Genomic DNA, 26,794 nt, shown 5'->3' on the forward strand with positions numbered 1-26,794 from the left:
AAAGGGTAAGTGACCTTAATTTGAAGTCAAGTATCAGGGATGAATGGCTAGCATTGTTAATACAACACTTGTAATGTCAGCATCACCCGCCAACACACTGGGATCCACCCACAGTCACTGACCACAGCCTTTAAGACTGCTTAGCCAGAGGAACCCACCAAAAATAGCAGATCAGGAATTTGCTTATTTATAAACACTAAATTTATAAAACTTAAATACACAGATGATTAATGGGCTTCCTTTGTTCAGTAGAGCCCCTGGAAGGAGCTATGATTCCCACTGCATAGATAAATAAACTCAGGCCAGAGGGGTCACTTGACAAACTGAGGAACTTTTAGGTAGTAAGAGTGGTGCTGTTGGGTTAAATGTCTCAGCACCCTCCCCCCACCACACTGACTCAACCAGAACAGTACAATACCTGAAATATGTCTGTGGTGATGATGAACATCCCATTTGACCCATACTATACTGCTTTGATCTGGGTAAGGTCACAGTCACCTCCTTTACACACAGGAGGTAACCGAGGCCAAAAGGTATTGTAACCAATCTACAGCGCTGTAAAAGGCCGTGTGGGGAGGTGGAGCCCAGATCTGCCTCCAGAAGTCAGCAGCTCAGATAAGGCTTTGGTAGCGGGGCCTGCAGGCTGAGGATGAAAGCCCAGCCTGCTGTGGAGCGCTCACAGGTACGCTGGGCTGCCAGCCGCGGCGGGGCTGAACGGCCTCCGGCGACTCACCAGGTCTGAGACCAGGACCCTAGGTGCCTGAGGGCGGGGAGATTTGCACCCTTATCGGTAGGATCTAGAATAGCCTGGACTTACAAAATAACCTTCTTGCAAGACCTCTGTCTCCACCCGAAGCTGATGATCCTATCTGAAGTTTCGGCTAACGTAGGGCACCTACTAAAGGGCATGTCCCACAGCCCCAGTCCTGGGAACTGGACTGGGGCCAGCGCGGAGGTGGTGTCGGAGCGGAAACCTAACGCGGCCGGGCGTTCAGCTTAGGGCGGTGGGGACGCGTCCTGGGAGAGGGGGCAGCTCTCCGGTTCCGCTGCGGGCTGGCGGCGGGGGAGACCGGACGTGGCGCGAGCCGGGAGCGGCGAGGGGAGAAGGCGCAGTTCGCGGCGGCCGGCGGGGACCCGGCGGCGGCGGGAGAGGGGCCCGGGCAGCTGTCCGCACCCTGCGCATCCCGGTGCGCGCCGCGCGGCCTCCCGGAGCGATGCGATTGCAGGTCCAGGTAAACGCCCGGCCCGCAGCCCCAAGGCCGGCGCGGGGCTCCTCTCGACTCCCGGCCCCGAGCGCGACAGGAGGTCGTGGGGAGCTGGAGAGGGAGTGCGCCCCGGCCGCTGGGTACACTTGGGAGAGGAGTGGAGACCCTGCCCATGCCCTGGGCTTTTAGGAGGCGGCCAAACCTCACACTGGCTACCACTTACCTATTTTGTTAGTACCTGCACACTCTTGTGTGAGTAAGTACTACTGACTTGAGCACATTGTATTCCCTGCTTTTCGGCATATCCTGGTTGTGGAGAGCACTTTCTTCGGGATTCGCACCCCAGCGTCACCGCTAGCTGTAATCTTAACAAGGTTGCATAACCTCTGCCCTTTGGCTTCCTCATTTGAAAAATGGGGTAAGAATAGTTATAATTTGATGATTAAATGAGATGCCACAGACACAATGCACTTAGAATATTGCCTGACGTAATTAGCAGGTTGCAGAAGTTTGCGATTGCTCGGCGGGTTTACAGGTTTACAAATGAAGCTGAGGGAGAAAAACAGTTGAGATTTGAAAAATTTCAGTTTGAGATCGCAAAACAGTTGAGGTTGCAAAAGTTTGTAACTGCTCAACTGATTTACAGGTAGGGAAAATGGAGCTGAGGGAGAAAAACAGTTGAGATTTGAATCCAGGTCTGTGATTTAAATACTAAGAATATGGATATTCTATGCATACATAGGATTTCACTCAATTTGTTCCTGGGGAGAAGGTGGGTCACCCTGAATTGTCCAAGTGGAGACTGAGTTACTCAGTTTCTTGTCCCTTGTATATAAATTTTCATGTATCAGTTTTCATCTGCTTTGGGGTCTCCCACAACCGATAAAGCATAAATTGTTCTGGCTTGGCTGGAATCTGGGTTTGGCCAGAAGAATTTCTTAGATTCGGCCCCAGGGGCTTATAAACCATTTGAGAAGGAACTCAGAATGAGTCTCGTTTTTTGAGCCCAAACTAGGGAGTAGTACCCTAAAATAATATTAAACTTGCATTGACACGTAAGAGCATGGATAACATTTTGAGCTGGTCGAACCCCAGAAGAGAGGGGAAAGACTCAGACAGCACATGATTTGCCACAAACTGTGGTATTGTTTGACCTGTTTATAGTTCTTTATCACAGCTAATTTTTTTTTTTTTAATGCCAGGACGTCTATGCCAAAGCTGTCAAGTGTTTGGTAAATACTGAGCCTGAAATATGTCTTGCCTCTTTCTCTTTCTCACTGGGATTTTAAGCATAGGTTTTCATTCAGTATAGGCTGAAGAGCCCAATTATTTCTCTGTGTCACATCAGAAATCGACATGGCAGCTATTCCATGTGAAAACCCATCATTGTTAGATAAGGTATTCCAATGTGGGTCTCAGTTGTGCTGCTTCTTTTTTTTTTTTTACTTTTATTTTCCCTGCACTTGTATATACACATAGTCAGATAATTCTATTAGGCTTATTACTACAAACAACAGAACGCGCTTCATCGTTCCCTGCTTTTCAGAAAGCGCAATCATGTTAATCTCTTTGCTAGCTGGTGCTTATGTCTAAATAATGCTTACATCCCCTCTTGATTGTTCAAGTTTAGTCATCATGTACTATCTGCTTAGCATGGACTATGAACATTTAGCTTTATTTTGTGTTCCTGCACCTGCCACTCAACGGACGTCTTGTTTCTTCTCTCTAGCTTCAGAATATTAGTTATCTTATAATTTTTAGTTAGGTCAGTATTTAGTTCAGTCAGTGTAGCATGTGATTACTTACCCATTCTAACTTCTTTTCTCCCAGAGTTGTCTTTCTGTGCGTGTTTGCAGAGTTTTCTATGAAGTTTTCATTAATTTAATTACAAGTTCTTTGGCAGTTGTTTACATCTTTACTCAAGGTGTTCCAGTTCCACATCTGTTTCAGTCAATTTTGTCTTCTTGGATACAGCTTTCTGACCAGCTTTGCCCTTTGCCTCTTTGTTATGCTGGATCCTGTTCCTATTTGTATCCCATGTCTTCTTTCTTGATTTTTTTCCCCATCATTTTGGTGGAGTTCACTCTCTTGTAGCTCTCTGAGAAAGGGTAGTGTAAGGTATGCACTGATGTATTCTTAGGACAAATTATCCTTTCAGGTTTTTTCCCCTTGAAAAAAATCACACAAGCTGCACAAAATTATTTCTTGTAGTATATAATTCAAACACTGCAAATAGAAATTCAAACAGAAAGTTCCCTTTCTACCCTTCATCCTCATCCCCCTCCAATCCAGAGGTAATCAAAATGCTGGATTTGGAGCATATTATATACATGTTTTATTATGTACATATGTATTTATTGTTTTGATTGGTGCATTTGTTTCTACCATAAAGGGGATCTACTGTGTACATTGATATGCAAACTGATTCCTTTAAAACCATTCCTGGAGATCTTTCCATGTCAATACATCTTGATGCTTCCTTGAATACTATGTGCAGACGAGTTGGGTCAATGAAGATCATACATATAGCTTTCTCCTGCTACCACCGTACTTTTTTCTTCATGACCAATCATTCTTCCAGATCTGCTGAGTCACCAAATATTTACTGAGTGCTAGTTATGTTCTAAGCCCTATTCTAGAACCTTAGACTATACAGTGAATAAAACTTTTATTTTTGTGGTAGAGAGGAGTGGTGTGATGCTTCTTCATGACAGAATTGAGCTCAGCTGCAGCTTCAGTTAGCTTGTTTTTCCTCTCATAGAATACAAACATTCTTTAATCAACTCACTCTTTCTGTCTCTGTCTCTCAGAATGAAATCATGACCATTACAAATTGAGCTCCACTACTGTGTACCACTGGAGCCACAGAATCATACCCCTGAGATATAGAAATACATTTTTCTGAGTGGGCAAACAATATGGTATATACATACATACACACACACACACACACACAGACATACATACAAGGGAGTATTATTCAGTCCTAAAAAGTAAGCAGATTCTGATACATGCTACAACATGAACTTTGAAGACATGTTAAGTGAAATAGCCAGTTACCAAAAGACAAATACTGTATATTACACTTATGCTAGGTATCTAAAGAGGTCCCATTCATAGGAAAAGTAGAATTTTGGTTGTCAGAGGCTGAGGAGAAAAGCAAATGGGGAGTTGTTCATCCAGTTTCACAGAATAAAAAAATTCTGGAAATTGGTTGCATGAATATGTGAATATACTTAGCAATACTAAACTGCACACTTAAAAATGGTTAAGACAGTAAATTTTATTTTATGTGTATTTTTATACAATTGTAAAAAAAAAAAAAAGAGAGATTTTCACATAAACTCCGTGATAGGATTGTCCTACAATTTGGTTACAGTGGTTGAACCTACTTACAGCTGAGTTCAGCTATTGCCTGGAATCCATGGCCTCTTTAGGGTGTGGGGAGTGGGTAGCAATGGACTGCCCTGGGAACTTTCTTCTGACCGTGTTGGCACCAGGCTGCTTAGCCGGTCCCCCTGTTGCAGGCAGCCTAATGCTGCTCTCCCCTTCTCTCCTTGGTATTTCCGTATCTCTGGGAAAGAGGTTTCCCAATTATATAATAGTGATAAACCCCAAGACTGTTTCAGAGTGCTATGACCAAGTTACACAGTTGGGAGCAGTGCAGGTGGTCGCTCTGCGTGCCTTATAAGTAGCATTCTCTTTCAGGGTTTGTAAGCATGTGCTTTGAGAGCATTCTGATCCATTTTGATGAGAAATGATGAGGTTGACTTGGTAGCACAGGTAGCTCCAGTCTCCCTGCACTTTGCTGCTGGTGTTTGCTTTCCAGCTCTGTCCAAGGTGGAGTGGTCCCCTGCCCTGGGCTGGCTCTGGATCTTGAAACACTCCAGGACCATGAAGAGTCAGGTGTTCTGGGAAGGCAGCTGCACTGTGTGTTTTGACTGGATAGCTCAGCCTGGTGAATTTGGTCATTCTTCATTCCACCTCTCTCTAAACTATGTGTGGCCATCATACAGAATTTTCTTCCAGGCAGACTCAAGGCCTAGTGGGGTGAAAGACTACAGGCAATTCTCTCCTCACTTTACTGCTTGTGGATTCAGAGCTTCTCATAAAGGGCCATTTTTGATGTGAGCCAACCACCGGCACCGGGGGTGGACCCATCCCTGTCTGTCTGCAACTTGTGCTTTCTATAGCAAGTATGCTGGGTGACCTTGGAGAAAATACACTCGCTTGGGATTTTTACCCTCTGCCCTGTGTGCAAGTTTAACGTTTCCTTTATCCTCCCTAGTATTGGAGTGTGCGAGATGGGCCAGGATGGCCTAATCGGTTTGCCCACCCCAACCAAAGAAACGTAAGGCAAAAGTTTATTATGATTGGAAGATGACGGAGCCTGGAAATCATATGCCATTTTGGAATGTCTAGCAGGTTCTTTACTTCATCACTGATCTTCCCCAGTTGCAACTGAAAAAGAAGCAGAATATGGTAATTATAACCTCTAGAAGGATTAGCAGGGAAGCAAGAAGAGTAGTGAAAGGAATCAAGAGTCAGAACAGGTGGTTTTACTGTGGGCTGCCTGCCCCCCTGGCCTCAGGCAGGTTACCTGAATTTCCTTATCGGCAAAGTCAACAGCCGCCATTCACAGGGCCACCTCTCTCTAAGAGCTACAAAAGTGCCTGGAGCCAGACATTTCTTAGAAAATCTGATGAAAACAGTAGATCAGAGCTTAAAAGCTCTAGCTAGAGTGGAACCCTGGCCTGGTGTGGCTTCCTGATCTGCACCAGTGCTGACCCAGCAAACTGCCGTCAGGTAGCCTCAAACCGATGGGTTCTGCTTTTGTTTTCCCTTTCCTTAGTAAAGAAAATGCAGTGTACAGAGTCTTGAATGTGAAACCTCTTGATTTTTCCATTTTCCTGGTTACTTCAAAAGATTTTTAAAAGCACTTTATTGATTGAACAAAACACACGTGTGGCCTGCTTTCGACCTGTGGGCTGTTTATATACATAGTTTCCTGCGATGGGTCTGCTTTTCTCTTTGCCTTTGCTGGTCTTACTTTAAAAAAAATTTTAACAGCTTTATTGAGATGTAGTTCACATATCATGTAATTCACCTATTTAAAGTATATTCAGGCTATATATTCTAATGGCTTTTAGTATATTCAGGGACATGACTGTGGTAAAGTTTAATGTGTAAGTTAGGTATAGTAAGACATTAATCATAAAATAAAACAATTATAGCAGTATACTGTGATGAAAGTTATGTGGATGTTGTGGATGTTGTCTCTCTCCCCTTCTCTCTCAACATATCTTACTGTACAGTACTCACCCTCGCTCTTGTGACCACATGAGATGATAAAATGAAGTAACGTGAATGATGTGTGCCTTGTGACGTAGCAGCATTAGGCTAGTATTGACCTTCTGATGTATTGATCATCTGCTTCTAGACTGTGGTTGACCACAGGTAACAGAATCCATGGAAAATGAAACTGTGGATAAAGGTTCATGACCCTGTTTATATCTATGGGTCTGAGGATAACCACAGAGAATATACTATAGAGCAGAGATTTTTCTGTGCATTTCATATGCTTGATGTCGCTTATAATTATCTACTACAGACCTTTCGGGATTCGTGTGAGGAACAGATATTCAGAAAAGTGATTTGTAAACCCTGAAACACTATACAGCTTCAGGGATTGGTACAGGCACAAGTCCTATGGGTATGTGATGGTGGAATGAAGTTGTTAAAGGTATGAGTGGGAATCAGACTATCCATGTTTGAGCCCTAGTGTCACTTTTATGAGCTGTTGTGTTCTTGAGCAAATTACTCAAACTCTCTGACTCAGTGTCCTCATTTCTAAAATGGCAATAATAATTGCACCTACTTCCCACATGCTCTTGGGCAGAGTTAATAAAAACAAAGTGCTTTACATTGTGCCAGTGGGTGTGTAGAATGTACTGAATAAACTGTCAACCTACTGCTGTGGACTGAATGTTTGTGTCTCCCGAGACTCATGTTTTGAAGCCCTGACCCCTGTGTGTTAGTGCTGCGAGGTGGAGCCTTTGGGAGGTAATTGAGTCTTGAGAGTGGAGCCCTCATGAAAGGGATTAGTGCCCTATAAGAAGAGACACAAAGAGATGATTTGTTCTCTGCCACAGGAAGATACAGTGAGAAGGTGGCCATTGTAAACCAGGAAGAGGGCTCTCACCAGAGCTCTAGCTTGCAGTTGCCCTGACCTTGTCTCCAAAACTCCAAAAAATAAGTGTTCATCCTATAAACCATCTAGTTCCTGGTATTCTGCTACAATAGCGCGAACTAAGCTATCCATGTTATCTTACAGAGCAGACCAGGTCATTACCTTGGAGTGGGGCAGGTTGGTATTTGAATATCAAAACATCTTCCTTCTTTCTGGAGAAAAAAGATAAACTCCACTGACCTTTTAAAGAGCCAAGAGGTTTTTGTAAATTGAGTCTTATAATCATAGGAAAGAGAATTTTCCTTCCAGAAGGATTAAAGTCATAGGGCACTTTGCATATCCTTGGCCTACATCGGTTAATCCTCAGTCCTCTCCAACCTTTGTCACCACTGTTAGTGTCTGCTTTAAAGGGATCTAATGAAGCAAAGCAAAACAAAGCCAAATCCAGTCTTTGTCCTTAACCAGCTGACATTGAGCATTCACAGAGCAAAACTGACTGGAAGGTCAAGAAAGTAGATAGTGTTGTGTTAAAACAGAGAATAAAGTCCAAAGTCTTAAAATTTAAACTCTTCCTAAACTTAGAGTTTTTAGGACAATCTTCAAAAAGGCAAACTGAGGATCAAATTGTGGATTGGTTTAAGACTTTACAGACTGGATCTCTGTTCTTGAAGGAAATAAAGAGGCAAAGCACTCAGGCTCACATTTAGACCTCTCGAGCTTCTTGCACGCACAGCCCTCAAGAGGGAAACTACATTCTTGGGAAGTGACGCCTGCTATGGAGGTATTTCAGACAGAAATCGCAACTTGCTGCCTGGTGTTGAGCTTCAGCAAATACTGTGTGAAGAGTAAAGCAATTGTGAGCCATTTACTCTGCGGGATCCCTTTGAGGTCTTTTTCTGTAGGGTCTTCTTGACGTCAGAGTCTCTTTTTTAAATTTTAACTGAAAGGAAACGCTCTGTCATGTCCAGGCTGCCAGGGAGTCTCTGAGAGTTACTGGGATTCCGATGTTTTTGTCAGTTTTTGTTCTGTGGCCTACAGATTGTGTATGCGGGTGTGTGGCCTGGGTTTTGTTAATGAAAAAACCTACATGAAACTTGTTAAAGACTGTAAGCCAGACTTTATTCAAGAGGAACTGCTGCTATGGGGGTTTTGCAGTAAGGAAGAGAGACTGGGCTCAACTCGGAATACAAGGACAAGTGGAGATTCATAACCCAGGAGCAGGATGGGGGCCAGTGGAAGGAAAATGACTGAGAGGAAACATCAGGGAAACATCAGGGCTGGAGGATTCTTGCTAGACCAATTCAACAGGACTCTTGCTGAAGGCAGGCCCAGGGGATCAGATAGCAACGGTGGGGTGGGGGATTTTACTAAACTGATGCAGCAGGATTCTTATTAGAACTGGACTAGGTGGGCCAGGGACAGAACCCAAGGTTAGGCCTGGTGAGAAAGAGGCTCAAGTCAGAAAGAGCCTGACTCGAGCTGGCCAAGGAGAGAGGCTTTGTCAGTTTGCAAGCGGAGGTGGCTACGGCTGACTGTTCCTCTTCATGATACAATCACTGAATATTGTGAGCACTTGAGTGGCACATTCTTAAAAAAGAAGCGCTGCTTTTCCTTTGTTAAATCCCTCCTTTATAATTGCCTTTTTGACAATTTCAAGGTCTCCTCCTTATGGGTAGAATATATTTCTTCTCATCTTACCATAGCAGAGAAAATTAAATACAGAAGAAACATCTTAATGAGCAAAACCCCTTGAAAATGGAAAGCTATTCCTCATTTTGGCCTCTCAGTGATTTATAGAGAAAGGCATTGTAAGGGAGCTCTGTTCCCCTTTCCTTCCTGAGTTGCACTGAAAGTACAGTCCATCTCAAAACAACACTGGAACTTTGAAAATCAAGTGTGACAGCCAGACACAGAAGTTGGGAAATTTAATCCTAGCATTTGCCAGCCTCACAGGATTCTTGGTATCCTGTTAAATTAAGTCAAACACCTCAAAGAATTTTTAATCAATTGAACTGAACATCTTAATTTAAGATTTAATCTTCAAGATGAAGATAAAAATATTACATTAGGATATAAGATTTAGGAAAGGGAGTATTTTTAGTCGATAGCTGGTAGAAGTCTCTTGGAAAAGAATCTGCCAAAATTACATCCTGCAGAAACAAGTGTGTGAGATCCTCAGAGATGATCCTTGGTCAAATAGAGTCAGGGGAACAATGGATAGTTTCTCTCTTCTGGAGAGTCACAGTACTTGCAAGTGTTTATACGGGCACAAAACATTTTCTTTTCCTCCCATGCAATACCTTTGTTCTGCAGGGTATACTTGACAAAACTCTAGTACAATGCTCCTGTGTGTGCCCAGAGCTCAGCTAGGCACTGGGAATACTGCAATGAACAAGACCGTTCCCCATCTTTTGGGGCTTCAAGTGTACTGGGTCTAAATAGATCATGGCAGTAGTACAGTCCATGTGGGTAGGCACAGAACTCTCAGAGGCACGTGCAAAGAGATCCTGACTTAGAGATACAGTTTCTAGGAAGGTTTTCCAGAAGATATGAGGTCTGAATTGGTGGAGAAAGGAGGGGGCAGAGGGAATCCCTGGCAGAGAACCGCACAGAGGGAACACTAGGCAAATTCAGAAAATTCAGAGTAGTTCAGTATGTTTGGAGTGTAGAGTTTGAGGTAGGGAGGGACAAGAGATGAGGTGAGAGAGGGGGCACCTCAGATGTGGTAGGCAGTGGGGCTGTAAACCTTGTGAAGGGCTGTTAAATTTTATCCTGAAGACAGTGGGGGGACTGCTGAAAGGGTTTCATGAGAATGACTTGTTTGCTTTCTCACTTTCAAAAGATTATAGGCTTTACTGTAGAGAATGGTTGAAGAAGGGAAATGGGGAGGCAAAAAGACCAGATGGGAGGCCATCGAGGCAAAAATTCACAGTGACTTTAGGATAGTGGCACTATAGGTGTGGAGAGGTGGGCAGATGCAAGGGGTATTTAAGAGAGAATCAGTAGGTCTTGGTGGTTGATTGAATGGGAAGTAAGGATGGCGGAGACTTAAGATGCGTACTCTGGTTTCTAACCTGGACACATGGGTACACTGAGGGATACTTTGGGAATACAGGAGGGGAGATAGGTTTTGGTGGGGGAAATGAGAGGTACAGATTTAGGCAGGTTAATCTGAAGAAAGGTTTTCTTTGATTTCTTTTTAAACCTGGTGAGGTAGGCAGGGTAGGTTTTATATACCCAGTCAGCTGAGTTGCATGTGATGAATGGACAGCTTTTTGTGCATTTTATTTTTTAATTATTTTTAAATTGAAAGAGTTTGGTCACCTCAAAATCCTTTTGGAAGGAAACTGAGTATTAAAAATAAAAATACTGTGCTTCCCTAAAACAACTAAATGCATTATGTTTGGTGTATTCTTTAATGCTTAAAAGTTATTAGTAACTCATACCTTTGCTTATAATTGGTACAATCTCTATGGAAACAGTGTGGCGGTACCTGAATTAACTCAGAAATTTCACTTGTAGGTTTTTATCCTACAAATATACATGCACAGGAAAACTATGTTGTATGTATTTTGGTTAAATAAATTATGGAACTTCCACACAAAGGAAGATAAGCTAGCCCCCAAAAGAATGAAGCAGCTGTATATTACAAATATATAAGGATGTCCAAATTATTAATAAATGAGGAGAAAGCAAAGTGCAGAATAGTGTGGATAATATGCCTCTATGGAAAAATTTGTTTTGGTGTATGCTTATAAATGCATAGACTATCTTTAGAAGAATACACAAACTAATAGAGGTTCCTTTGAGAGAGGAAATTGTATGACTGGAATGCAGGGGAAAGAGGGAGACTGAATTTTTCCTTGTATCATCTGTTGTACTTTGTGGATTTTATACCATGTGCAAAGTTACCTATTAAAAAAAAGAGTTGCTGGGGCCTGGCTTAAATGTTCAATGAATGATAGAGTGAAGGCTTAGAATATGAGAACTAAGCGTCAATAAAACAATTATTAACATTATGGCAAATCTGTTTTGTTTGTTGCTATGTGGCAATTTGGCACACAGTTGTAAAAAGTAATTACTAAGGTGATTATAATTAATTTTTAAGAAATGGAAGTGGTGTGCCTATCTCTAAGTGCACCTAAAGGATGTTTATGAAAATTTCCAGCTGAACATGAACAGCTGGAAATTACTTTAATAATTGCTCCCTGGGGTCAATTACCCAAGGAGAACAAGATTTCTCCAGTTTGCTGATAGAAATTTCATACAGACTAGAGAAGAAAGTAAGATTACCTTGTTCTTCTCCCTCCTTCACTTCTGCTCATTATACCTTGCCCTGACTTGTCCAGTTGCTGAGTGGTCCCTGATTACATTTACTCTCCACCCCAAATTCCTATTTGCTAAGTGTTAGATGCCTGCAGACTGGTGTATTCTGAGGCACAGCTCTAGGTTAGCATATTAGGGATATCCCTGGAAACTTGTGTGGCCGTTTTCTCCATAGGGTGTCCGGGGAGATGCTACTGGTGTTCTCCATCTACCCTAAGTTTGGTGGATCCCCTGCTGAGAGAGCATCGCACATGCTTTGTGAGCCTCACTGTGGACTGGACTCTGCTGCTGGTGGGCTGGAAATGCTGGTGAAGGAAAGCAGTGCTGTGCGTGCATGTGTGCAGATAGCTCCTGCCCTCTTTTCTCTCTCTAGGCCAGAGGGGCCACGGAGAATGTTGGGATTTACAGCCTTCCAAGCTAACGGAACTATGACTTTCTGTAGATACAGATAATAGAGTCTTGATTACCGAAAAGGAAGTTTGTCATCTCCTCCTTGCTTCTATCAGAAGAGGAAGCATTTTCGTCAAGGCTGAGCCTTCCTCCCTGGCTGTCTGTACCATTTCTTTCCCTGACCCTACCCCCCAAAGTAATTTTCTAAAATAATTTTCATGCTTTCTTGCATCTTCACTCTCTTTTTATTGACTTCTCTTTTTATCTACAAACAAGGTCCAGGTTTTCTTAACATAAAATAAACTTGTTCCAACTCTGCCTATTAAACACAGTGTACAGAGCTCTGGTGCTGATACCAGGGAGAACCTTCTTCTCATCTGTAAAGAGGTAAAAATAATTGTATCCTTCACAAACTTGTCACTATTGCTCTAGCTAAAGCATTATAAAGCATGTAGCACAGTCGTTGGCATATATGAAAGGCTATATTAATGTTGGCTTTTGCTTTATATTGTTGACCTAATGGCTGTTGTTTTTAATATTGTTTCTCCCAAGAGTAGCTTACACTAGCTACCTCCTCTGTTTTGCAACCTGTTTCTTGAATCTCCCTCAATCTGATTGTTCCTCAGGGACAAAGTTGCCATCCTCCTTATTTCCTTTGCAGTATTAAACACATCTCATTTTTTCTTTGAAAGTTCCCACTTTAGTAATAGGGCAAGCTTTTTCATTATTGAGAGAAACTTTCTACCTTCTCTACTTCAGGTATCAGGTCACCATCCTGATTAGTAACTCTCTACTCTTCATTCCCCAAACTCTTCTGTACCCTGTACTTAAATGTTTCCAAAGATTTTTTTGTTCTTTCCTCTTCTTGCCCTCTGCTTTCCAATGACCTCATGGTGTTAACCATCCCATTACATGGATGTCCCCTAATTTCTCCTCCAGGCCTAAATCTCTGCATTTCTAACCAACATGGAATTATGTCACCACATTACAATTGCATCTCAAAACCTTTGTCATCTTTCAAAGACTTTCCTAAGTTCCAAGTCCCCTAGGAAGTCTTCCCAAATATCTGCAGGCAGAAGGGATTTCTCCTTCCAAGGAGTCTTTCCTAAGTTCCAAGTCCCCTAGGAAGTCTTCCCAAGTATCTGCAGGCAGAAGGGATTTCTCCTTCCAAGGAGTCTTTCCTAAGTTCCAAGTCCCCTAGGAAGTCTTCCCAAGTATCTGCAGGCAGAAGGGATTTTTCCTTCCAAGGAGTCTCTCATCTTGCTCTTCTGCCATACTTGATATCTATTTGTAAACATAGTTTCTTCTCCTTTGGTGTTGGTCTTTAGGACATAATTTTATTTATTTACTTTTATTAGAATGACACGATATGCCAATCGATGTATTTATTAATGAACAAATGAATGAATGAATAAAGCTGTCATCCTTAGAGGTATCAGCTTTTAAAGGAAGAGTAGGTAAGCTGATAGAACATATCCTACCTATGGGTTCTGAAGGACTGATCCTCCACTTGTTATACTTTAATGACATCTTTGGGAGGGAGAATGTGGTAGACACTAAAGTCAGCTGTAATTGTAAAAATGAATGTAGCAAAATTATCCTTCAAAAGTCCCTTTCATTGCTTATAAAGTACAGGACATGAAGGTTTGACCTCTTAATTGCTCTTTCTTTATGGTGGAACTTTCTTCAGTTGAGTCAGATTAAATAGGGGATGTTGAAATGTTACAGTGCAATCAGATGCAATCATTGAGATGAGAGGCACAGATTAAGACATGCGTGTGGGACCTGAGACCAACCAGGAAACAGGAGGTCCTGTCTCTCAACTCACACTCACCCTTGTGCCTACATGCAATCAACTTTTGGGCAATGGTTGTCTATATGTGGTACAGGGACTCCTTTCAGAGGGTTCTCAAGGATTAAAATAATTTTCATAATGTTACTGAAAAATTATTTGCCTTTTTTTACTCATTCTTTCATGAGTTAACAAGGTAGTTTGAGATTATATGATGAATCCACAATCTCTAAAAAGGCTATTAAATACTATTTTCTTTTCCAACTACAAGTCTGTCTGAAACCATTTTTCTTCATATACTTCAACCAAAATCACTTACTGCAACAGATTGAATACAGAAGCAGATTGTGGGAGTCTAGCTCTCTTAAGACAGACATGAAAGGGATTTATAAAATTATAAGACAGCACTCTTTTCCATAAATTAAAAAAAATTTTTTTCATGAAAATATATTATGTTCACATGGAATAGATTTTAAAAAAGCGTTTTTTCACTTTTGAAGGCTCTTTTTTATTGACATATCATTGATATACAATCTTATATTTGTTTCAAATATACAACACAGTGGTTCAATAGTTATCCATATTATTAAATCCACACCCCTACTAGTTCAGTTACTATCTGTCAACACAGGAAGATGTTACAGAATCATTGGCTATCTTCTCCATGCTCTACTACTATCTCCATGACCAGCTCATATTATGATTGAGAATTTTTGTGCTCCTTTACATACCTTACCGTCTCCACCCTCTCCCCTAACCCCTCCCCCATGGTAACCAGTCACTTTTCAGTGTCTGAGGCTACTGCTGTTTTGTTGATTCTGTTTTGCTTTGTTTTTATTGCAATAGGTATATTATTGTTATTTTAAAATGAACTAATATAAGTAAAGTTCCAGTTCTCATTTTTAATATGTAAATTAAAAATTTAATTTTTAATGAGGTAGACATACTCATACAAAACGAAAAGTTTTCTAGAGGTCCTTGGTAATTTTTCATGAAGAGGAAGGGGTCCTAAACCAAAAAAGTTTGAGAATTACTAACAATAAAGTTTGGCTATAATATACTCTGAACAGGGAATGGGATTGAAGTTACACACACTTTACATTTTTTCTCTCTCATCTTTCTTCTAGCCCCCTCTTATTCTTTAACAAAGCTTTTGAATTTTGTCCTAGTAAGTAAAATCCTGTTGCAATGTTCTTTCTGCTGTACTATGTGGAGAAAATAAAACAAGTACTCTCCGTTGCATATATAAACCTTACTATGGATGTTAGTACATAAAATTGCCTTTAACCCATAATTGCTAATAAAGGCTTTATTGTATAAAAGGATGGTGGGTTTTCTAAAAGTCAATTATTTAAGAATATAGCTTCACAAATAATGAAGCTTAGGGCGAAAGAGTATAGTTTCACCCCCCAAATGTTAGAATATGTAGTTCACTTGGATGCAGCCCTAGTAAAGTTTTAGGTAATTTAACAAGATACTTAGAGAATAAATAAAGACCCTCTGTGAACATGGATAACAAATTTGTGGTATTTTGCTGCTTGCAAATTGGAGAAGATTGAGTGTATCTAATCTGAAAATCTTAACACATTAGAGTGGTCATACAACAAATAGGCCCAGCGTTGGACTAAATGCTGTATTTTGCTCTCAGGTTCAGTTGTAAAGAACACTCATAAAGGAACCTGCCATTGGCTTCTCCCTTCTTATCAAAGTGATTTAACACGATTTGAAATTATAAATGTTTTGTATGCTCATTTTATTCCCCAGGAGACTGGGTAAGGCTGAAGCATGTGTGACAGCAGGGAAGGATGCCTTCTTGCTGCTCTTTGAAATTGTGTTTTGGGACTGATATAAGGTGGGCTTTCACCAACTTGGGAAGAGGAGGGATGAGGTCTGACATTATTTTACTTTGAACCTTTATGATCTGCTTTACTTGGTGGGTCACATAGTTCTTCTAATTCCCCATTAGGCTCTGTGGGGAATTCATAAATGTTTTACTCATGTACTTGTGAGTCTATATGAGCTAGGCATGCATTCTGAAGTTCTGAATGCCTTTGGTCAACAAGGCAGTATATGAAAATATTAGTAAAATTTCTCACCTGGACAGGAGCAGTGGCATTTTAGGGGACTGAGAGTCATTTAGTTGACATTCCACTTTTAAAGATGTTACCAAAAAAAAATCAGTACCAGCAAAATAGTGTTCACCTTTTATTACCCAAAATGTAGACAGCATGGAAGGTTTTTTATGTTCTTTATGAAGTACTCCTAAATGCTGCCTCCTGTAAAGATTATTTCCAGTGAGATCAACTTGAGGCAGTGTTGGTGAGCCAGATCCTTGGGATTTGGTTATTTTAGGTTTGGATACCCTTTGCCTGATACTCTTAATATTGAATCAAGTGAGTCTCCCGAGGTATCTCTGCAGAATGTGGACAAAACCCCGAGAAGACCCTGAGCTGACTCTTCCAAGTGGATGGGCCAGCTTTGCACCAAGCAGTGGCCTGGAGCTCATAGACGGCACTCTGAGGAAGTCCGCCTGCCTGGCGCTCAGCCCCAAGGGAGGAGCTGTGTAGAGAAGATAACATATGTCTATCTGGAGCCTCGAAGTACTACTTCTCTATTTGATCCTTACTGTTGCTTCTCTAGTGTTAGAGATCCCAAGATAAATAAGTTAATGCCCTATCTTGAAGTAGATTATGATAATTGTTAAGAGAAAAACAACTGACTAAGGACAAGTAAGCATTGAGCGCTGTGATGTGTATGAGATAGAGTAGGGAGCACAAAAATGGCAGTAAGTAGTCAGTTTCACCTGGAAAAGTATCTGTTAGGTGTTAGGTTTTTTAAAGTTACAGAAGGTCTAAAGAAAGAAAAATGATGGTCTGCTACGTATGTGCTCCTTCACCCCAATCATAGGGCCCTCTGGATGTTAAAGAAAAAATTCATGCACACATCCAGAATAAGTTTTTCTTTTAATTAAGAATGCCTCTAAGATGATGCCTTCTCAAGATCACCATGAGAAAATCTGTTATCTGGAAACCCTAAAAGCTCCAGTGTAGAAATACTTTCTGTGAGGGTAGGCATTAAATCATGTATAGCTACTGTTAGAGGGTTAGTCTTTGGACATTTCTTTGCTATCCCCCCAACCCCCATCTCAGACCTAGAATTGTATGTGAAACCCGATTGTGTTTTAGGGTGGGGAAAATTGTGTGGCCACCCCTGAGCCTGAGACCAACACTATTTCCCTTCTTTGTCCTATGCCTTTCCCTTCTCCCAATAACAACAATTAAAAAATAAACAAAACCCCGTAGTATATAAAAAACATCCAGCCATGATAGGTGCAGGAATGGCATAATCTATGTTGTCAACTACCTCCGCTGGGAAGATTTTCTGTGATAAATGGCAGAAGCCCGCACATTGGGTGTTTGTCCTCAGTAGATGAAGCCTGTTGTATCAGAAAGAGCAACGATTTGGCTCCTAGTAGTTCTCCGTTGAACTGAACATGAAGGCCTTTTCCATAAGTGCTGCAGGGTATCTTGAAAAGGCTGCTATTATGAGGCAGGGCAGGGGAAAAAGCAAAGTTGTAAATTGAGATTTGTTTGAGACACTTGCAACTGAGGCCTGCTTTTCTTTTCCTGTAGTCTTGAGATAAGATATGGGAGCTCAGGAGGAAAGTTTCCATGTTATGGTTATGTATAGCATAGGTTTCCTGTTTACACCTTTGGAGGGAAAAATGTATACATGGATTCCTGAAGTTCTATTTTAAGTATGTTCATTTTGTAGCTCATTCAACAATTATTGGGTCAGGCCCTGGGGCAACAGAAATGACTGGTATGGCCTGTAGAGGCTGGAGTCTGGGGGGATAAAGTGAACCTGTAAAAGTCACTCATTTCTAGTATGAGTGATCCTAGGAGGGAGATTTGGAGGTCAAGAAGTATTTTTCTATGAAAAAATACATCAGAGTCAAGTTCCCAGGTCACTAACCAAAAGCTTATTTTTATTAGGTTAGATATTACCAACAATGATAGCTAAGCTTTATTGAGCCTTAATAAATTTCAGGGAGAATTCTATGCATTTAATTTATTCCTTTTTACAGCCTTATGAGGTGTTATCTCCATTTTTAACATATGAACAAATGGGTGTGAATAAATTAATTTGTCATGTAGTCCTGCTATTCAGTGATCTACCCTTCTAAAAGGGAGTGGTATATGGGCTCCTAAGTTAGGGACCCTTTTGGATCTGTTTTTAATAGTTAATTGGTACACATGAAGTTTAATTATATCACTTTATTATCTGTTTTCTCCTTTAATTCTAAGTTCCTTTAGAGTAAGGACCTTGTCTTACTTGTCATGGAATTCCCCGTATGTAGCATGGAGGCGTCCCCAAAATATTTGTTGCATGAATTCAAAATGAAGAGCTCTTCAAGAACATGCCAATTCCCTGTAGCTCCTTTCTCAGTGCTTTGCAAAAATTAGGTACTTAATGTGTTTGCAGAATGAATAAATGTAATTGATAATGTTTTTGAATAGGGCACAGGGCTTACTGATTCTAAAAGGCTGTGTTATTTCTTGTTATAATAAATAGATTTTGAATTTAGTTTATTTCATTCTAAATTCTGTGACTCTGGATTTTTCCAAATTTGTGTATTTTTTTGTGCTTTACCAATTTAGTGAATGTGTTTTAATACGTTAAAAAAAGTTGTTGGTGATGCAAAAGGGATAAAAGGGCAGAATGACTTAAGAAGAGTTGGATTTTTATCTTTGGAATGCTTCCCTTGTTTATAGGTATGTTTAACACGCACAGGAACTAATCAATCAATCTCTCCTCACCCCCCAACATTGCTTACCAAGATCTCAATTCTGGTTATACACAGTTCCATTCAAGAGTCAACAGTAATGTTTAGGGTTGGTGCATACTGAATAAGATCCATGAGTTTAATAGTGGTATGTCAAGGATTCCATAAATGGCCTCATTTGTAATTGTAGGAGAGGAAAAACTTTTTCTCTGCTCTCCTAGGTTTCATTGCTGGTTCTCTGAAATAAACTGACAGACAATGGGCCGACAGACAGGAGAAAAGTTATACAAACTTATTAACTGTTAATGTTACATGCATACAGGAAAGCAAAAGTAAATATTCCAAAAAGGGTATTTGAGATTTTGGAATTTATATGTTGCCTTAATAAGGGAAGATTTGAGAGAATGTGGGCAATTTAGGAGAGAATAAATAATTTTTTGGAAAAGATGAATGGGCCCTTAGAGGAATAGGTGGGAGTTGGGATAGTTGATGGCAAAGTTTGTCTGGGTGTGGTGTGACTTCTAACCTTCCTTGTGATAAGAGTCAATGTTCCCTGGGGGTAGGGGGGTGAAACTCCCAGGGAGGGGATTTATAACAATTGACTTCCTTTTGGAGCATCTGTCTTTAGGCAGATAAGGGGAGTAGAGAAAATCTCTCTGCACTGGCTGTTTTTTAAGTGCCTAAAGCTCAAAATAATCAATATACCACAGCACCATATTTTAGATTCCTTCATAATCATCTGGAAACCTGAGGAGAGTGTGATGAGGAGGTTATCAGAGATGGATCTGTAACAGGTTTCTGGCCCAGTGCATTTCCTTTCCTTTCAATGCTGCCCCGATATATAAGTGTATACAGAATTATACCCACACTTACACTTTTATACCATATAGCGCTCAAATAGTTTCATATTAGGAGGAGGCCAAGCCCATCAATTGGTTGTGTATTATTGTGGATCCAGGGTCCTTTGCTTCTAGACATGTAACACTCTATGGAAGAGCTTGGCTATTATGTGAATTTTGTAGAAGAGAGTGATCTTCTTAGGAGGACAAGTGCATACCAGTGTGTCATGTGGATCTAGGAACAGGGATAGCCTATGCAACACAGCTAATGGTACATCCCGCTTACAGCCTGTGTATTGAATTGTCAACCTAAATAAAGAGGTAAACTGAAGCCAGCTCAGATGATCAGAAATTGAGTTTATTTGGGACTAGCAGAGGAATTGCTATTCGGGAAATGCATGCTGTAGCGTGTTACAGGTGAGTCTGCTCAGGATTTGGGACAGGCTGTATTTACGGACAAGGAGTGCAAAGAGCAGGAAGTCACTTCGAGTCCAAACATTAAGTTCACTGGCTTGAAGATGGGGAGAGATTCTTTTCAGATGTTCATGGTCAGGAGATGAGCCTCACTTTTCTGTAAATCAGGCATTTGTGAGAAATACGTTTCTTGGTTTTTTAAGTTCTGTTCTGAGGGTGTTTGCATGAGATGCTCCGTTTCCTATCTTTCATTCCATTTTAGACTGAAATCCTTTCACAGAAACTTGCTGAGGTTGCATCTCTCCTTACACACTTCCCAGCTCCCTGTGCAATTTTCACCAAAGTTGGGCTTCATGAGTAAGAATTTTGAAGTCTGAGAGCCTGATATTCACTCTATAGGATTATGGTGCAAGATTTGAAAGTGACTTTTAGCAGAATTAAGAGAACACATCAGTTAGATGTGTTCTTCCTCACTAGAATTTTGTGCATTTAGGGACCTTTCACTTAAGGTGAGATTATGGATCAATTAACTTTGTGGATATTTTTGTGTTCACGTTTGGCTTGTGTCTGTGTTGTCTGCAATGGAAGCCAGTAAATGCTTAGCCTGACTGGGATTGGTCTTGGCATTTTAATGGGTGTCCAAGGTATTTAATGCATCTTGTACCTGAACCACTGTGGTTACATTGCTTTCTCACTTAATTAGAATACCAAAATAATGACACTTTCTATTCAGTCCCAGAAATCCTGGATTGAAGGAGTGTTCAACAAAAGAGAATGCAACAAAATCATACCCAGCTCTAAAGACCCTCACAGGTACAGCTTTTGATTAAATTTTTCTTTTTAAAGCAATATTATTTTGAGGACTGTGGAGATTTAGAGATATGACTTGTCTAGAGGATTTAATAATGTGATATGTAAACAGTATTTATTTTAAATAAATGTTGCTTCTTTGTTGTAATAGACATAATACGTGATTATTGTAGGAAATCTGGTAGGAACATGGATCTTGTCGATTTTGTCCCTTACTCCAACCCTAGTGCTATGACAGCGCCTGGCAGCAGAGAGGCTCCTGATAAACATCTTTTATGACTTAGTGAAGTAGAAAGAAGACAAAAGTTCATCGTAATGACATCACTCTGATGGAGCCACTGTTACTACTGTGGTGGATTTCATTCCATTGTTTTTTCTTTGATGCTCCTGTTCCTCTTAGTGGGAGAATAGTCATCAGGGAAATGTCTTGTGCTGCATCCATAACTCACACAGGTTTGGATAAAAACGTACAACTTCTGAATATTGAATGTTCAAAATCTTGTTGCTTATCCCCCACTACAGTGTTTATGGAAAAAGTGACTGGGAAAATTCAGGACACTGTGCTCAGATGATACAAACAGTTGATTTTGGGTCCATCTCCCTTCCATAGGCTTTTTGTTTGAACAAGTAATGGGCAGCAGAATGGAACGACTTTAGTTTGAATATCCTGAGTTTTTGACAATCCTTTAGAAGCTCTACTTGTACAGCAAAGTAAAAAACAGCAGCTAGTGCAAAAAAAACACACAAAAAAACAAACAAACAAAAACTCCAAAAAACAAAACAAAAAAACCCAAAAACAAAAAACAAAAAACCCTCAGAAGCTACTGTAAAGATAGGGGAAGACAGGGCCATGGAAAATTCCCCAGGGTACTTTGCTCCGTGGAATTAAAATTGGATGGCATTGCCCTTGGAGAAAATAAATTAAAAGGAAGAAATATAGAAGAACAGTATTTTAATTAGGGAACCATCTATTTTTAGGTTCCTTTGAGCATTTAGAAATCACAGCTGTGTGCTTATGAAGGGGGAGTGTGGTGAGGTCACTGAAATTCTAATTCTTTGGGGATGACTAAAATATGATCCTTGGTTTTGTTAAATATTTACTAGTCCCACCCTCATTGAATTACCTGTGACTTGTAAGCCTTGTGGTTAGAAATTCTCACTTTACCTGTTTATAAAATGTTTACAGAATACCAAGGTAACCTTTTTTTGCCCCTTTCATCTTTTATGACTCTTGTAATGCTATGGTGGCTGCAGTGAAAGACAGACTGAGCTCAGGCAGCTCCTGCTTCTGTAAATGGGAAATCATCTTTACAGTAACCTTGACCCTTACAAAAAGTGATGTGAGTACAGACCACTAGCCCATAGACTCAGGAAGAATGTCAGTGATCATAATTCCATATTATGGAATCCTCCAAGATATACTACATTTTATAGGAAAAAGGCAGTTTCTATTTTTATGTGATGGTAAAAAAAAATTAATAGATGACTATGGTTATTCTTCCTATGCCAGCCATTTTCTTAGATCCTAGTAAGAGTCTCAAAATTGTTGCTTTCATAAGATTGCCTTCCTTTGTGTTGTATGGGAAAAGGGTTGTAGTCCCTATTTTAAATGTAGATAAAGGTGTGTCTTTTATGGATTATTTTTGTAGTTCCTAATAAGAAATCTGATAGTCTTGGTTGCAAGATCTTTTCCCTTCTCATTTTCAATTCTTTGGTGAAGTGAATCTTCTGAGAAAAGACATCCCAAAAGCCTGGGACAGGAAGAAGTGAAAGGCTTGAATGTTTGTTTCGAAATCATTTAGAATGGTAGTGATTCTGAGTGCTATTTTCCTCATTATTTCAAGTAGTGTTTTCTTCTAGTTAAAACTTCTTCACACCCAAAAAATGATCATTGATATGATAACCACAATACTAACCTACATCGCTAGAAGGCTCTTTTGAATCATTAAAAGAAAGATTAATAAGGATACTCATTGTAATCCTACCACCCTTGAATTGAAAGTGTTTTATGGTTTTAAAATTGCTTGCATTTTTTTTTCTTGATTCTCAGAATTCTCATGAATTCTGTTATCTTCATAGCATAATAATAATAATAGTTACCATAATAGTTATATATATTACAGTGTACCAGGTACTGTAACACACTTTACATGTATTATCTCAGATAAGCCTTTTAATAACCTTATGGGGCCGATATTATTTTCAGATGTGAAAACTAGGGGCTCAAAGGAATCGTTATATCAATGAGATTTAAATCCAAGTACTTTGGTTCCAAATTTAGCATTCTGTTAATTAGGTCACAGTTGCGGCAGATTAACTATATGTGGTAAATGACATATAATATATGGGAAGTGATCTGTGAGTACTCAGCAAACCCTGATTTCCAGACCATGGAAGAGAACAGATAGTTACTGTATAAGCATTAAATATGTTTTCAAATATATCAGTAAACTAACAGAGGTTTTATTTCTTTAATTTAGATGTACGACAGGATGCCAGGTCTGCCAGAATTTAATCAGGTAAGGCTTTGATAAATAAGAACAAGATTTCATTTAACTTTAAGGCACTGTGTTTAAAACTTTTTGTGACAGTTTTGTCACTGAATGGATCTAATGAAAGAGCCTTATTGGTGCATTCTACTTAAGTTTTGAAGAGTGATTATTTTAATATAATAGATCGCTTGGATTACTGGGCCATTGTAAATGGGTAAGGGCCTTTGCAAGAGCTTCTACCTTTTGAATTACTTCTAAAACACTTTCATTTTACTGCGTACATTTTATTTGAATAATGAAGATGCTTTGTGTATGTACAGCACTCTGTTTGATCTGTGACTTGCAAGCTATGTGTGTGCATACCAAGCTCCTAATCTGACACCAATCTGATGTGTTTTGCTTTCCAGTAACACCAAGTAATTAACTCAATTCTGATTTTGTCTACCTGAAAATAGTGTCCAATCCTATAGGTTAAGAGCTCAGTCCTACAAAACTACCCCCATCTCCCCTCTTTTCAGATGCCTTTTCCTAAGTTCAAGTTGTCAATGTGCTTCTGACTGATGGGCAATAATCAGTTTCCCACAACCTCCTCCATCAGTTTCATTAATTGCTAGGGAGGCTCGCAGAACTCAGAGAAACATTTACTAATGCTTACCAGTTTATTATAAAAGATATTATAAAGGATACAGATGAATAGCCAGATGGAAGAGGTGCATAGGGCAAGGTATGTGGGGAGCGGCAGGGAGCTTCCATGGGCTCACTGGGCAGGCCACTCTCCCAGCACGTCCACATGTTCACCCACCTGAAGCTCTCCAAAGCCCATCCTTTTGGGTTTTGATGGAGGCTTTATTACATAGATATGATTGTTTGAATCATTGGCCATTGGTGATTGATTCAACCTTTAGCATCTTTATCTGTCATATCACTTAGGAAAAATCTGAGGGTTTTAGGAGTTCTGTGCCAGAAACAGGAATAAAAACGAAATATGTACTTTATTATAAATCACAATATCACACAGGCTTATGGGCACAAATAACTCTCTAGTGCAATACAGATTTTAATGGTGATTTGCATTTTTAAGCTACATGTTAGTAACTGGTTTCCCCTTTCCCTTTAGTAAGTGGAGGAAAATTGAATTTCCTTAATTCTGATTAAAACCTGAAGTTCACATTATGGATTGCCCCAATTTAAATTTACTTTTGTAAATATATATGTGAGGCCTCTCTTCCTGCTTTGCAGATGGCCACCTTCTCACTATGTCTTCACATGGCCTTTCCTCTGTGCAAGTGCTGAGAGAGAGAGAGACTCTGTGTCTCTTTCTCTTTTAAAGACACCATTTCTATCAGATGAGGGCCCCATCTTATGACTGGATTATAGGGCCTATTTAGTCCCTTTTTTTTTAAGGTTCAACTAGGGAACACAATTGGGGGTTAGCACTTTAACATATGAATTTGGGGGGACACAATTTAGCCCCTAACACTGAGAAGAGTTTCCATTTGGCTAGCCTCCTTTACCTTTTCCTCAAATTCTTTTTTCATTCTTTTTAGTAATTATTCAAAATTTGCTAAAATTCAAAACAAACATAAAAATATACTGAAAAGAAGTGAAAGGCTTCATTTACTCCTCCCACTTCCCACTTGATTTTCCACAGCCTCTCCCTTTCAGTACTCCCCAATTCACAATCTTCAGAGCTCACTTGTGTGAACAGTATTGGAAAACCATCTATTTCATCTATTCAGAAATTAAAGCAGTTGACAAAATTTTTGTACCTAGCTAGGAAGTAGTTTAATATTTTTCCATGTGGAGAGCCAGATGTCCCAAATCAGTTACTGAGCAGTCTGTCCTAGCCTCAAACATTTCTGATGTTTTCTGTTATATACCAAATCCCCAAATGTCTATGGCTTTGTTGCTAAGCTTTCTTTTCAGTATTATTGATCTACTTGTCCTGTTCCTGGTAAATACCACTCTGTTTTATTATTATAGCTTTGTAATATAGCTTGATATCCAATAGGACAAGTCCTCTGTGCTTTATTCTTCTTTTTAAAAATCATTTTATTCTTTTGGATACTTAAACATCCATATGGATTTTAGAATCATTTTGTCAATTTCCCTGAAAAATCCTTCCAGGATTTTATAGAATTTATAAAAACAATTTGGAAGGGAATTGGCATCTTTATAAAGTTGATTCTCAGGGTGAACTTTTCATACTTGTTAGTAATGTATGATTTAGAACTTTTGAAAGTTATAACCAAAGGGATGAACATAGAAGCTTTTTGAAAAAAAAATTTGGGGTGATTGGTTTCTTCTATGGTGTCACCTTGCCATAATTTAATGAACTGTTAAAATCTAGAATAAAATTATATTGACTCCAATAAAATGGATTAGATTAGAAAAATACTTAGAGCAAAGTTAGCTCAAACCAAAGAACAGTCTTATGAAATAGTAATGATTTGTCTCTCTTGTATGAATTGTGGTTGCCTCCATTTATGTTCCTTTTAGAAAAAGTCACAGTGAGATGACTCACTCAGTTTATGAATAGATGCTTTTTCATTTTGAAGAATGATCCTTGACCCAAAAGATGACCAGAGGACACATTTCTCACCAGTAGGTCCTCATTACGTGTATTTTGAACATCTGGGATTATTTCTCCTCCTTTTGAATCATGAGCCCTTCCATAGGGAACTTCAGTAATGTCCCTCATGTTCTGACTTCTTGTTTTCTGTTCATCCTGTTTCCTCGCTGAGTTGGACTCCAAATTTGTACATGTTTTTGTGTTGCTTTTTACACTCACAAAAAAAGCCTGAGTCATTTATAAAGCCAAATAATCTCTTTGTATGCAATAGGTATATGATCTGACATATTTGATGCAAATAACTTTCTTAATCTGAGGGTGTATCATTTTTATTTGTAGAAAGTTTTATAGTTCTATATATTCAAATTTAAAATTTTCATTCTGATTGTTCCTAATTCACTAAAGATGAGAAGCTTATCATTTGCTCACAAATATTGTTCTCATGTTTTACTGATTTTCATAGTTTTAGTTTTAAAAAGATTTAACTTTTCAATTTACTTAGTTTAATTTATGTAGTAGAAATATGGCTGTGTATATGAATAGTTTTCAAAAATGCTAATTATTTGCAAGAACACTTGTTAAGTTTTCCTTCCTTAGGGCATTTAGGGGTGCTATAATTCACAATCACAACATAGGGAGGTCACTGGGATGGTAGTACAGCACGGAGAATACAATTAATGGCTCTGTAACATCTTACTACATTGATAGACAGTGACCACAGTGGAGGCAGTGAGGTCTTGATAATATGGCTGAATGTTGAACCATTGTTTTGTGTATATGTGAAACTATCATAAGATTATATATCAGTGATACTTTAATAAAAAATTTTTTTTCTTCCCTTAACGTTATATTATACGTATTTTTATTATTTATTTTATGTATAAAGTCAAGTCTCATTCATGGCTCTTTTCCTGTGATAGCTCTATGTTTACATATTTCTCTGAAATTGCATCCTTTTTTGCATTGATTAACATTCCT

General features: G+C 39.5%; 1 protein-coding gene across 4 annotated transcripts in view; it reads left to right on the forward strand.

Annotated features, from left to right (window-relative positions):
- TRPM6 (transient receptor potential cation channel subfamily M member 6) overlaps window positions 1-26,794 on the forward strand; it is a 150,365-nt gene that overhangs the window by 25,977 nt on the left and 97,594 nt on the right. For 2 of the 4 annotated variants that reach the window (XM_057498579.1, XM_057498581.1), the window contains exons 1-3: window positions 578-682; window positions 20,676-20,755; window positions 23,233-23,271. In XM_057498579.1, the coding sequence (XP_057354562.1) occupies window positions 650-682; window positions 20,676-20,755; window positions 23,233-23,271 (152 nt within the window). In that variant the 5' untranslated portion in view covers window positions 578-649. Of the gene's footprint in view, window positions 1-577; window positions 683-917; window positions 1,233-20,675; window positions 20,756-23,232; window positions 23,272-26,794 lie in introns of those variants that run through there. The other 2 variants (XM_036893467.2, XM_036893468.2) reach the window with 2 other exon arrangements.

This window comes from Manis pentadactyla, chromosome 3, assembly GCF_030020395.1.
Source record: "Manis pentadactyla isolate mManPen7 chromosome 3, mManPen7.hap1, whole genome shotgun sequence".
Lineage (NCBI taxonomy): Eukaryota > Metazoa > Chordata > Mammalia > Pholidota > Manidae > Manis > Manis pentadactyla.